The 12,474-nt window shown below is 52.4% G+C and overlaps 1 protein-coding gene across 1 annotated transcript in view; it reads left to right on the forward strand.

The window, feature by feature from the left end:
- The window catches only part of LOC140391490 (uncharacterized), a 406,857-nt gene that overhangs the window by 355,856 nt on the left and 38,527 nt on the right, over nt 1–12,474 (forward strand). Inside the window, exons 43-44 of the mRNA XM_072476012.1 lie at nt 6,967–7,100; nt 10,054–10,126. Coding sequence (XP_072332113.1) covers nt 6,967–7,100; nt 10,054–10,126 — 207 coding nt within the window. The remainder of the gene's footprint in view (nt 1–6,966; nt 7,101–10,053; nt 10,127–12,474) is intronic.

Below are 12,474 nucleotides of genomic sequence, written 5' to 3' on the forward strand. Positions count from 1 at the left end.
GGGATGAGTGTGTGTGGGGAGTGTAATGTGTGTGTGCGGCTGGGATGAGTATGTGTGGGGAGTGTAATGTGTGTGTGCGGCTGGGATGAGCGTGTGTGGGGAGTGTAATGTGTGTGTGCAGCTGGGATGAGTGTGTGTGGGGAGTGTAATGTGTGTGTGCGGCTGGGATGAGTGTGTGTGGGGAGTGTAATGTGTGTGCGCGGCTGGGATGAGTGTGAGCGGGGAGTGTAATGTGTGTGTGCGGCTGGGATAGTGTGTGTGGGGAGTGTAATGTGTGTGTGGGGCTGGGATGAGTGTGTGTGGGGAGTGTAATGTGTGTGGGGCTGGGATGAGTGTGTGTGGGGAGTGTAATGTGTGTGTGCGGCTGGGATGAGTGTGTGTGGGGAGTGTAATGTGTGTGCGCGGCTGGGATGAGTGTGTGTGGGGAGTGTAATGTGTGTGTGCGGCTGGGATGAGTATGAGTGGGGAGTGTAATGTGTGTGTGCGGCTGGGGTGAGTGTGTGTGGGGAGTGTAATGTGTGTGTGCGGCTGGGATGAGTGTGTGTGGGGAGTGTAATGTGTGTGTGCGGCTGGGATGAGTGTGAGTGGGGAGTGGAATGTGTGTGTGCGGCTGGGATGAGTGTGTGCGGGGAGTGTAATGTGTGTGTGCGGCTGGGATGAGTGTGTGTGGGGAGTGTAATGTGTGTGTGCGGCTGGGGTGAGTGTGTGTGGGGAGTGTAATGTGTGTGTGCGGCTGGGATGAGTGTGTGTGGGGAGTGTAATGTGTGTGTGCGGCTGGGGTGAGTGTGTGTGGGGAGTGTAATGTGTGTGTGCGGCTGGGATGAGTGTGTGTGGGGAGCGTAATGTGTGTGTGCGGCTGGGGTGAGTGTGTGTGGGGAGAGTAATGTGTGTGTGCGGCTGGGATGAGTGTGTGTGGGGAGTGTAATGTGTGTGTGCGGCTGGGATGAGTGTGTGTGGGGAGTGTAATGTGTGTGGTGAGTGTAATGTGTGTGTGGGGCTGGGATGAGTGTGTGTGGGGAGTGTAATGTGTGTGTGCGGCTGGGATGAGTGTGTGTGGGGAGTGTAATGTGTGTGTGCGGCTGGGATGAGCGTGTGTGGGGAGTGTAATGTGTGTGTGCGGCTGGGATGAGTGTGTGTGGGGAGTGTAATGTGTGTGTGCGGCTGGGGTGAGTGTGTGTGTGGAGTGTAATGTGTGTGCGGCAGGGGTGAGTGTGTGTGGGGAGTGTAATGTATGTGTGCGGCTGGGATGAGTGTGTGTGGGGAGTGTAATGTGTGTGTGCGGCTGGGATGAGTGTGTGTGGGGAGTGTAATGTGTGTGTGCGGCTGGGGTGAGTGTGTGTGTGGAGTGTAATGTGTGTGTGCGGCTGGGGTGAGTGTGTGTGGGGAGTGTAATGTGTGTGTGCGGCTGGGATGAGTGTGAGTGGGGAGTGTAATGTGTGTGTGCGGCTGGGGTGAGTGTGTGTGCGGAGTGTAATGTGTGTGTGCGGCTGGGATGAGTGTGAGTGGGGAGAGTAATGTGTGTATGCGACTGGGATGAGTGTGTGTGGGGAGTGTAATGTGTGTGTGCGGCTGGGATGAGTGTGTGGGGGGGTGTAATATGTGTGTGCGGCTGGGGTGAGTGTGTGTGGGGAGTGTAATGTGTGTGTGCGACTGGGATGAGTGTGTGTGGGGTGTGTAATGTGTGAGTGCGGCTGGGATGACTGTGTGTGGGGCTGGGGTGAGTGTGTGTGTGGAGTGTAATGTGTGTGTGCGGCTGGGGTGAGTGTGTTTGGGGAGTGTAATGTGTGTGTGCGACTGGGATGAGTGTGTGTGGGGAATGTAATGGGTGTGTGCGGCTGGGATGAATGTGTGTGGGGAGTGTAATGTGTGTGTGCGGCTGGGATGAGTGTGTGGGGAGTGTAATGTGTGTGTGCGGCTGGGATGAGTGTGTGTGGGGAGTACAATGTGTGTGTGTGGCTGGAATGAGTGTGTGTGGGGAGTGTAATGTGTGTGGGGAGTGTAATGTGTGTGTGGGGCTGGGATGAGTGTGTGTGGGGAGTGTAATGTGTGTGTGCGGCTGGGATGAGTGTGTGTGGGGAGTGTAATGTGTGTGTGTGGCTGGGATGAGTGTGTGTGGGGAGTGTAATGTGTGTGTGCGGCTGGGATGAGTGTGTGTGGGGAGTGTAATGTGTGTGTGCGGCTGGGGTGAGTGTGTGTGGGGAGTGTAATGTGTGTGTGCGGCTGGGATGAGTGCGTGTGGGGAGTGTAATGTGTGTGTGCGGCTGGGGTGAGTGTGTGTGCGGAGTGTAATGTGTGTGTGCGGCTGGGATGAGTCTGTGTGGAGAGTGTAATGTGTGTGCGCGGCTGGGGTGAGTGTGTGTGGGGAGTGTAACGTGTGTGTGCGGCTGGGATGAGTGTGTGTGTGGGGAGTGTAATGTGTGTGTACGGCTGGGATGAGTGTGTGTGGGGAGTGTAATGTGTGTGTGTGGCTGGGATGAGTGTGTGTGGGGAGTGTAATGTGTGTGTGCGACTGGGATGAGTGTGTGTGGGGAGTGCAATGTGTGTGTGCGGCTGGGATGAGTGTGTGTGGGGAGTGTAATGTGTGTGTGCGGCTGGGATGAGTGTGAGTGGGGAGTGTAATGTGTGTGAGGGGCTGGGATGAGTGTGTGTTGGGAGTGCAATGTGTGTGTGCGGCTGGGATGAGTGTGTGTGGGGAGTGTAATGTGTGTGTGCGGCTGGGATGAGTGTGTGTGGGGAGTGTAACGTGTGTGTGTGGCTGGGATGAGTGTGTGTGGGGAGTGTAATGTGTGTGTGCGGCTGGGATGAGTGTGTGTGGGGAGTGCAATGTGTGTGTGCGGCTGGGATGAGTGTGTGTGTGGAGTGTAATGTGTGTGTGTGCGGAGTGTAATGTGTGTGTGTGCGGCTGGGGTGAGTGTGTGTGGGGAGTGTAATGTGTGTGTGGCTGGGATGAATGTGTGTGTGGGGAGTGTAATGTGTGTGCGCGGCTGGGATGAGTGTGTGTGGGGAGTGTAATGTGTGTGTGTAGCTGGGATGAGTGTGTGTGGGGAGTGTAATGTGTGTGTGCGGCTGGGATGAGTGTGTGTGGGGAGTGTAATGTGTGTGTGTAGCTGGGATGAGTGTGTGTGGGGAGTGTAATGTGTGTGGGGCTGGGATGAGTGTGTGTGGGGAGTGTAATGTGTGTGTGCGGCTGGGATGAGTGTGTGTGGGGAGTGTAATGTGTGTGTGCGGCTGGGATGAGTGTGTGTGGGGAGTGTAATGTGTGTGTGTAGCTGGGATGAGTGTGTGTGGGGAGTGTAATGTGTGTGTGTGGCTGGCATGAGTGTGTGTGGGGAGTGTAATGTGTGTGCGGCTGGGATGAGTGTGTGTGGGGAGTGTAATGTGTGTGTGTGGCTGGGATGAGTGTGTGTGGGGAGTGTAATGTGTGTGGGGCTGGGATGAGTGTGTGTGGGGAGTGTAATGTGTGTGTGCGGCTGGCATGAGTGTGTGTGGGGAGTGTAATGTGTGTGCGGCTGGGATGAGTGTGTGTGGGGAGTGTAATGTGTGTGTGAGGCTGCAGCTTGTCAGCCTCCAGATTGTCAATCGCGACCCGGCGAATCCGGCCCCGTTTCCCACTTTAATCGATTGTGTTCCACGTTGGGCCGGTGCTGCCCCTCATTGATCGCTGAATCGGTCCGGGTTCAGCACCGGTTTTGCTGTCGCGGATGTCCATGAATGCATGAATCCTGCCCTGGCATCAACACTTACTGTGAGACTCTCCGTTCCTGAAACTAAGTGTTACATGTCTCCATGTCTCCATGTCTCCGTGTCTCCGTGTCTCCGTGTCTCTGTGTCTCTGTGTTTCCGTGTCTCCGTGTCTCCTTGTCTCCATGTCTCCGAGTTTCCGTGTCTCAGTGTCTCTGTGTCTCCGTGTCTCCATGTTTCCGTGTCTGTGTCTCTGTGTCTCTGTGTCTCCGTGTCTCCGTGTCTCCATGTTTCCGTGGCTCCGTGTCTCTGTGTCTCTGTGTCTCTGTGTCTCCGTGTCTCCGTGTCTCCATGTTTCCGTGTCTGTGTCTCTGTGTCTCTGTGTCTCCGTGTCTCCGTGTCTCCATGTTTCCGTGGCTCCGTGTCTCTGTGTCTCTGTGTCTCCGTGTCTCCGTGTCTCCGTGTCTCCGTGGCTCCGTGGCTCTGTGTCTCTGTGTCTCTGTGTCTCCGTGTCTCCGTGTCTCCATGTTTCCGTGGCTCCGTGTCTCTGTGTCTCTGTGTCTCTGTGTCTCCGTGTCTCCGTGTCTCCATGTTTCCGTGTCTGTGTCTCTGTGTCTCTGTGTCTCCGTGTCTCCGTGTCTCCATGTTTCCGTGGCTCCGTGTCTCTGTGTCTCTGTGTCTCCGTGTCTCCGTGTCTCCGTGTCTCCGTGTCTCCGTGGCTCCGTGGCTCTGTGTCTCTGTGTCTCCGTGGCTCCGTGGCTCCGTGGCTCCGTGTCTCTGTGTCTCTGTGTCTCCATGTTTCCGTGTCTCCGTGTCTCCGTGTCTCTGAGTCTCCGTGTCTCCGTGTCTCCGTGTCTCTGTGTCTCTGTGTCTCCGTGGCTCCGTGGCTCCGTGGCTCCGTGTCTCTGTGTCTCTGTGTCTCCGTGTCTCCGTGTCTCCGTGTCTCTGAGTCTCCGTGTCTCCGTGTCTCTGTGCCTCCGTGTCTCCGTGTCTTCCTGTCTCTGTGTCTCTGTGTCTTCCTGTCTCTGTGTCTCTGTGTCTCCGTGTCTCCGTGTCTCTGTGTCCTACCCCCTCTCTCCCCCTCAGCAGTCCACGGCGCCTGTTTCACGATGTTTAAAAGTACAAGTGAACCGCGCCGTCGGGAACTCGGCCCATTGGAGACGGAGAATCGCGGAGGCCCGGGATCGTACCGGGTCAGGCCCGCTAATGATATGGCAAGGGTGCTTACTGTACGTGTGTTCTGGAACGCATTGACGTTGCTGTTGAAACGACGGAGAATTGCGATCTGCCGTGAAATCGGTGCCCGCCGCAATTTTGGCGTCGGAACCGATTCCCCACCCGTTCGTGTTTCTCGATTCCGGCGTTGGCCGACGGGGCATCCGGCCCTTAGTCTCAGTAATGGAGAATCCCACCGGACGTTTTTCTGCTCCGGTCCCTGGAATGAGATTTGAATCCAAAACCTCCCGACTCCGAGACTAAAGAAAGTGTTATTCACAGAACCAAAGGTAACTCTTGTAACTGCCCCCCTCCGCCAACTTTTGGCATTTCATAACTGCTGAATCGCCTGTTCTGTGCTGTAAGATTTTATGGTAAATGACCTCAACACCAGACACACTGAAACCCTCCAGCTTCCCTTCTGACTCATCCTGAGTTTGGGAATAGGCTGGGAAAGCGAAGAACCCCTTGCTCATCAGACAGTGAATGTTATGGAGGAGTTCTTGGAACAAACACAGAGGAGAAAACAGGACTCACTCGGTTCACCAATTTCACAGCCAATGTCCCAAGATTTTCCTCTCATGATACCCAGGAGGTCAACCTTTACATGTCTGAAATGTGTGATCCCACATGGACCAGGAAACCAATGACCATTGAATAACATTTCTGATTACTTTCCAACTCTTTCTATTGGCTACATTTGTGTAAGGAGAAAGCTGTAAAGTGGCTGTGAGGTGATTGGAGGAGCTGCTACCACACCCACTTTTAGAAACCTCTTGGTTTACACAAATGTTGACAACACAAATGCAAATCTTCCAAATGTGATGAATGTATGACATTGTTCTATATTATATTCAACATTTTGTTGCAGTAATGTTGTTAAAAACCCTGGGTTCAATTACATACAGGCAGTTTGTCTGCTAAAGCTGTCATTAAGGAGTCATAAAGGTGAGGTTATCATTGATTTTAACCATTTACTTCATTAGAGAGAGATGGCTAATGGAATATTGTTTATGTTGTTGGGAGGTTCCCTAAGCTGGAGATAACTTATGAGGGAGTGGTGTTTATTACTAGCTAAGCAGGTCATGGAACATTTTAGTGAGATGCAGATGATGTAGTTAATGGGAGGAGCCAGGTTTGTCTGCAGTTTTTAACAGTATGCTGTAGGATATGACTCTGACAAGACAAGAATTTTCAGGTTGTTTCATAGATTATCATAGAATTTACAGTGCAGAAGGAGGCCATTCAGCCCATCGAGTCTGCACTGGCTCTTGGAAAGAGCACCCTACCCAAGGTCAACACCTCCACCCTATCCCCATAAACCAGTAACCCCACCCAACACTAAGGGCAATTTTGGACACTAAGGGCAATTTATGATGGCCAATCCACCTAACCTGCACATCTTTGGACTGTGGGAGGAAACCCACGCAGACACGGGGAGAATGTGCAGACTCCGCACAGGCAGTGACCCAAGCCGGAATCGAACCTGGGACCCTGGAGCTGTGAAGCAATTGTGCTATCCACAATGCTACCATGCTGCCCACAAAGCTACCGTGCTGCCCTAGAAATGTTATTCCTGAAAGGGTTTCTGTCCAAAGGCTTGCACAGAGAATAGCAAGTAACCCTGAATGCTAACTTTATTTATCAGTGGATTTTGAGCTATATTGTATTGCTTAGTTGGAATAAATATAGTGGCAAGTGTAGATCGCGAGATAAAGATTTTTTCTTTTGTTTAAGAACTGTTTAATTGTAAAGCTATTTCCATGTGGTCAATTCTGTATTTAAATTAAAGTTTGTTTGAACATAAAAGATGCCTATTGGGCAGGGTCATCACTCCTGGGGTGAAGTACCCTACCCTCACAGTTTTACAAATTGCAAATGTTTGGGGGCTTCTTGTCCTGTATCCAATCACAAACAATGCCAAGATTCTGGTTGGATATTCTTTTGCAATTGGAAAATTGCCGTGGAGATTTTCAGCTGTAGAGTTACTGAGGGCAGAGGGCACGGTCTCTGACCCTTGCTCAGAGGGTGATCAGAAAATATTGAGGAACACCTGATTCCTTTTTACAGGGAGCCCTGGGGGCCAAGGAGGACCTGGAGCACCAGGACTGAGTGGAGCTATTGGAGAAAAAGGAAATAAAGGACACCCCGGGCCGTCTGGCTTTTCAGGATTCAAGGGAGAGCAAGGAATTCAGGGATCTCCTGTGAGTTAAATTATTGCACACAATAATCCAATTATTCACTGATCTTTGTCAATACCTTTAATGGGAATTTAGATAAATGAATGAAAGGAATAGAAGGATATGCTAAAATGGTGCGTTTGAGTAAGATAGGAGGAGGCTCGTGTGGCGCATAAACACCAGCATGGAGCAGTTGGGCCGAATGGCCTGTTTCAGTGTTGTAAACTCCATGTGATTCTATATATTAATTTTAATGGACAGGAAATCAAATGAATGAATTCTTTGGTCAAATACCAATTTTCCACATCAGCAGATAGATGCCAGTAGATGTTGGCTACGTCATCGGCATCTCCCCGGTAGAAATTGCCCGTGTGTTTCCTGTCCACAAAAAGCTGGGTGAACCCAGCCCGGCCAATTACTGCCCTGCCAGTCTACTCTCGATGCTCAGCAAGATGGTGAAAGGAGTCATCAGCAGCGCTGTCAAGCGGCACTTGTTCAATAATAATCAGCTCAACAAATGCTGGGTTTGGGTCCCGCCTGGGTCACTCAGCTCCTGACGTTGTTACTACCTTGGTCCAAACTGCACCAACAAGAGCTGAGCTCCAGAGGTGAGGCGGGAGTGACTGCCGCAACATCAAGGCAGCATTTGACCGAGTGTGGCATCACGGAGCCCGAGCTAAACTGGAGTCAACGGGAATCAGGGGGAAACTCTCTGATGGTCATAACGGGAACAAATGAAGGTGGTTGTGTTATTTGGCGCCAATGATCTCCGCTTCCGTGTAAGATTTCAGTTTGGCTGTCATAGATGACCCACAAAGTGGATCTTGTTCAGAAGTGATTTTTAAGTAGTCTATTAAGAAGCAACAGTTTAAACATGGTGCATAAACTAAATAGACGAGAAAATATACAACCAATGATAAATGAGAATGGTTTAGTAGAGCTGGAATGTGAATGGGCTGCTGTGTGTGAGATGATCTTTAGAACATAGAACATACAGTGCAGAAGGAGGCCATTCGGCCCATCGAGTCTGCACCGACCCAATTAAGCCCTCTCTTCCACCCAATCCCCGTAACCCAATAACCCCTCCTAACCTTTTTGGTCACTAAGGGCAATTTATCATGGCCAATCCACCTAACCTGCACACCTTTGGACTGTGGGAGGAAACCGGAGCACCCGGAGGAAACCCTCGCAGACACGGGGAGAACGTGCAGACTCCTCACAGACAGTGACCCAGCGGGGAATCGAACCTGGGACCCTGGACCTCTGAGACAGCAGTGCTAACCACTGTGCCACAGTGCCGTCTCGGGTCCCTGGAGCTGTGAGGCAGCAGTGCTAAACCCTGTGCCACCGTGCCGTCCCGGGTCCCTGCAGCTGTGAGGCAGCAGTGCTAACCCCTGTGCCGCCGTGCCATCTCGGGTCCCTGCAGCTGTGAGGCAGCAGTGCTACCCACTGTGCCACCGTGCCGTCCCGGGTCCCTGCAGCTGTGAGGCAGCAGTGCTAACCACTGTGCCACCGTGCCGTCCCGGGTCCCTGCAGCTGTGAGGCAGCAGTGCTAACCACTGTGCCACAGTACCGTCCCAGGTCCCTGGTGCTGTGAGACAGCAGAGCTAACCACTGTGCCACCGTGCTGACCCGGGTCCCTGGCACTGTGAGGCAGCAGAACTAACCACTGTGCCACAGTGCTATCCCTTTGTGGTACCGTGCTGCCCTCTTGACAGCTGGTCTCTCTAAAGTGAACATCTCTGTCCCACCCTTTCACAGTCTAAAAAGGCTGCTCCATGTGAAACAATTTGAAAAGCTCTTTCCTGCGCAAAGTGATTTTGTTCCCTCTTGAGAGCCTGTTTGAAACCTTTTCTCAGAGGGTTTTACATATGAGTCATGAGATATCTTATTAGGAATGTCTATGCTAGAGGCATGTCCCTGACGGGGTATTACGTGTTGGTTCTGTGTTGTGCAGTCAACAAACTTCTCCAGGAGCTTCCTCCAATGTGCTGGTTGCGATGTGACAATATTGTAAAATGTGAAACATATCTAGCAGATAGGACCCCATCAAACCTGGGCCTGTACCACCAGCTCCATTGGGACCCCATCAAACCTGGGCCTGTATCACCAGCTCCATTGGGACGCCATCAAACCTGGGCCTGTATCACCAGCTCCATTGGGACCCCATCAAACCTGGGCCTGTATCACCAGCTCCATTGGGACCCCATCAAACCTGGGCCTGTATCACCAGCTCCATTGGGACCCCATCAAACCTGGGCCTGTATCACCAGCTCCATTGGGACCCCATCAAACCTGGGCCTGTATCACCAGCTCCATTGGGACCCCATCAAACCTGGGCCTGTATCACCAGCTCCATTGGGACCCCATCAAACCTGGGCCTGTATCACCAGCTCCATTGGGACCCCATCAAACCTGGGCCTGTATCACCAGCTCCATTGGGACCCCATCAAACCTGGGCCTGTATCACCAGCTCCATTGGGACCCCATCAAACCTGGGCCTGTATCACCAGCTCCATTGGGACCCCATCAAACCTGGGTCTGTATCACCAGCTCCATTGAGAGTCCAGAACAAGGGGGGCAGAATGTTAAAATCCGAGCCGGAATGTTCAGGGTGATGTCAGGAAGCACTTCCTCACACAAAGAGGGACTGGGAATCCGGAGCGCTCTCCTCCCTGCCCCACCCAAAAAGCTGTTGATGTTGGGGTTCAATTGAAAAGTTTCAAATCTCAGATGGTTAGTTTTTTTGGCTAAAGGAGACAAGGGATATGGCACAAAAATGAATGAGTGGAACTGGTGAGGCAGGGACTAATTTACCAGCGGAACAGGGCGAGGAGCTGAATATTCGCTCCTCTATAATATAAGATGTTAACTCTGGGCAGATTGACGAAGATGGTGACTGAGAATCAGAGGCCGTGAGGCAGATGGTGATGGATATTGTTCTGAATAATGAATCTTGGACTGTCTGCTCCCACAGGGCAATGCTGGCTATCCGGGGACGCCTGGACAGAAGGGAGAATCCGGACCTCATGGAGTTCCAGGCTTCATTGGTTCGTTAATAACTTATTCAACTAATGAAGCACTAACTGAGTGATGTTGAAGTATAGACAGACACAGAGTTGGATTTGTTCCAAACCAGTTAGAGACCAGTAACGTTTTGTTCAAAGTAGACACAGTTTGAAATCCCAGTTATCCACTAAGTGAATAAAGCCACAAACAAGATAAACTTTACTAAACAAAGTCAGAAAAGTAAAACAATTGACAATGTCTGTCTCGTACTCTAAAGCCTGTAATTTTCAGGGAGTCACGGAGAACACATTCCTGGAGGATCCAACAGGCCTGTTGCCATTTTCTGTGGGGAACTGGGATCCCGGGGGAAAGGCCGGGGGTCGAGGGAGCACTGGGATCTCCTGCCCTTCACAAGAGGGCACCCACCATCGGAAAGATGGCTCTGATAGAGGGGCCCCATTTTCCTGACCAAGGTGTAGGTTTTTACATTTTTCTATCCCCCCTACCCCCTCCACACCCCAAGGACATGCCCACCCCCCCCCCCCCCCACTCCCCAAGGACAAGCCCACATACCCCCCCTCCACACCCCAAGGGCATGCCCACCCAATTGTAAAATTGCTTCCAGGTTGGGATTGATGAAACCTCAGAGGGAATCCTGTCTGTGCAATTTCACATTCCCCCCACATCCGAATGTTGGGTCTGGGTTTGATGCCCAGAGAACGTTCTTAAGCTCCACCCATCTCCGTGACGGTGCAGCCTTTCAGGGTCCAGGGAATCCTTTAAACTAATTCAGCTCTAACTCCCAAAACAAAACCTCTCTCTGGACTGCGCTTCTTTGAAGGCACGGCAGACACCACGGCTGTGATTTACCGGCTCCTCCTGCCTGACTTGGTGCCGTGATGAGGCCGGTGAATGTCACTAAAGGCCTCTCACAAGATTTGCGACACTTGAGATGCCTCGTAAGATTCAACCTCACCTCACAAGACGTTGCATTTTTAAATGAGCCAGGGTTTTCCCAGTGTCAGGAACTAACGGCCTCCTGAGCGAGGCCTCGACCGAGTGCCGTTTAGTGCTGGTCCACGCAACCAGGCGAAACGGCTCCTGGGAGGTTTCCAAGGCCATTGCAGAACCCTGGGTGGTCGGGGACAGGGCAGGGTGACACCCTGGCTCCCCCTCTGGTACCTGGACACCGTAGCACTGCCACCCTGGCCCAGGCTGGCAGGGGCACTGGCAGGGTGGCAGGGAGGCAGTGGCAGGGTGCGCGGGTGCCAGGGTTGACACTGCCAAGGGTCGGAATCTGAGGGGGCCATGCCCATCAAGGGGTAATGGTGGTTATGAAGGTTGGAAGTGGAGAAGGCTGGGGTTCCTGAAAGGGGATGGCCCGAAAGCATGGGTAGACCTGGAAAGGGCGGGGGCCCCTTATGGGACCCCATAGCAGGGCGGAGGGGGAGAATAATGACCATGTGTGTGGGGGATGACATTGCCCATGGGTGGGGGGTCCCTCGAGCTCACTGAGAGATCGGGCACACTTTCAAATCGATGGTGCAATCTCTGAGGTGCCGGGCTCGGCAGAGGGTTCAACTCCCCAGTGATGAAAACATTCCTTTTTAAAAAATAAATTTGGAGTACCCAATTATTTTTTCCAATTAAGGGGCAATTCAGCGTGGCCAATCCACCTCCCCTGCACATCTTTGGGTTGTGGGGGTGAGACCCACACAAACACGGGAGAGAATGTGCAAACTCCACACGGACAGTGACCCGGGGCTGGGATTGAACCTGGGACCTCGGCACCGTGAGGCAGCAGTGCTAACCACTGCACCACCGTGCTGACTTTGATGAAAACATTTCTAAGGGCGCAATTTACTGTTTGCGTCCTGCTGGATTCGGAGCGGAACGTGGCCGGTATATCCCTGGAGAGGCCTCCCCCAAGATTCCCGACAGCCGTTACGCCTCACGGAATCTAACCAGATCCAGCCTCGTGTAGCTCAGTGAGATTAAAAACCAATTTAACCGTGACGCTGATCAGCCACACTGAGGAGACCCCAGGCGAGCGCCAATTAGTACTGGTCCCCACGAGCGGGGGGAGGGTCTCCCAGGAGGTCGGGGGATCCATGGTGGTCGGTCTGTGGCCAGTCTAGCACCCGATCCCTTCCTCTACTGAGGGTTGTGATGTAATTTAGAATAACACAAGCTGCCACTTGATGCAGTTTTGAGTAAAAGATGCTCCAGACTTTGAAGTGAGTTCAATGTGTTTTATTGAACTATTAGCTCAGTTCTCAATGAGTTCGACTCTCTGCTAATCTAAATGTAGTAACTCAGTCTAACTGAACCAGCCTTGCTCTGAGCCACGTGCTGGGGTGCGATGCTGAGGATACACCCTGTCTCACTC

The sequence above is a fragment of the Scyliorhinus torazame genome, chromosome 15 (genome assembly GCF_047496885.1).
Source record: "Scyliorhinus torazame isolate Kashiwa2021f chromosome 15, sScyTor2.1, whole genome shotgun sequence".
Lineage (NCBI taxonomy): Eukaryota > Metazoa > Chordata > Chondrichthyes > Carcharhiniformes > Scyliorhinidae > Scyliorhinus > Scyliorhinus torazame.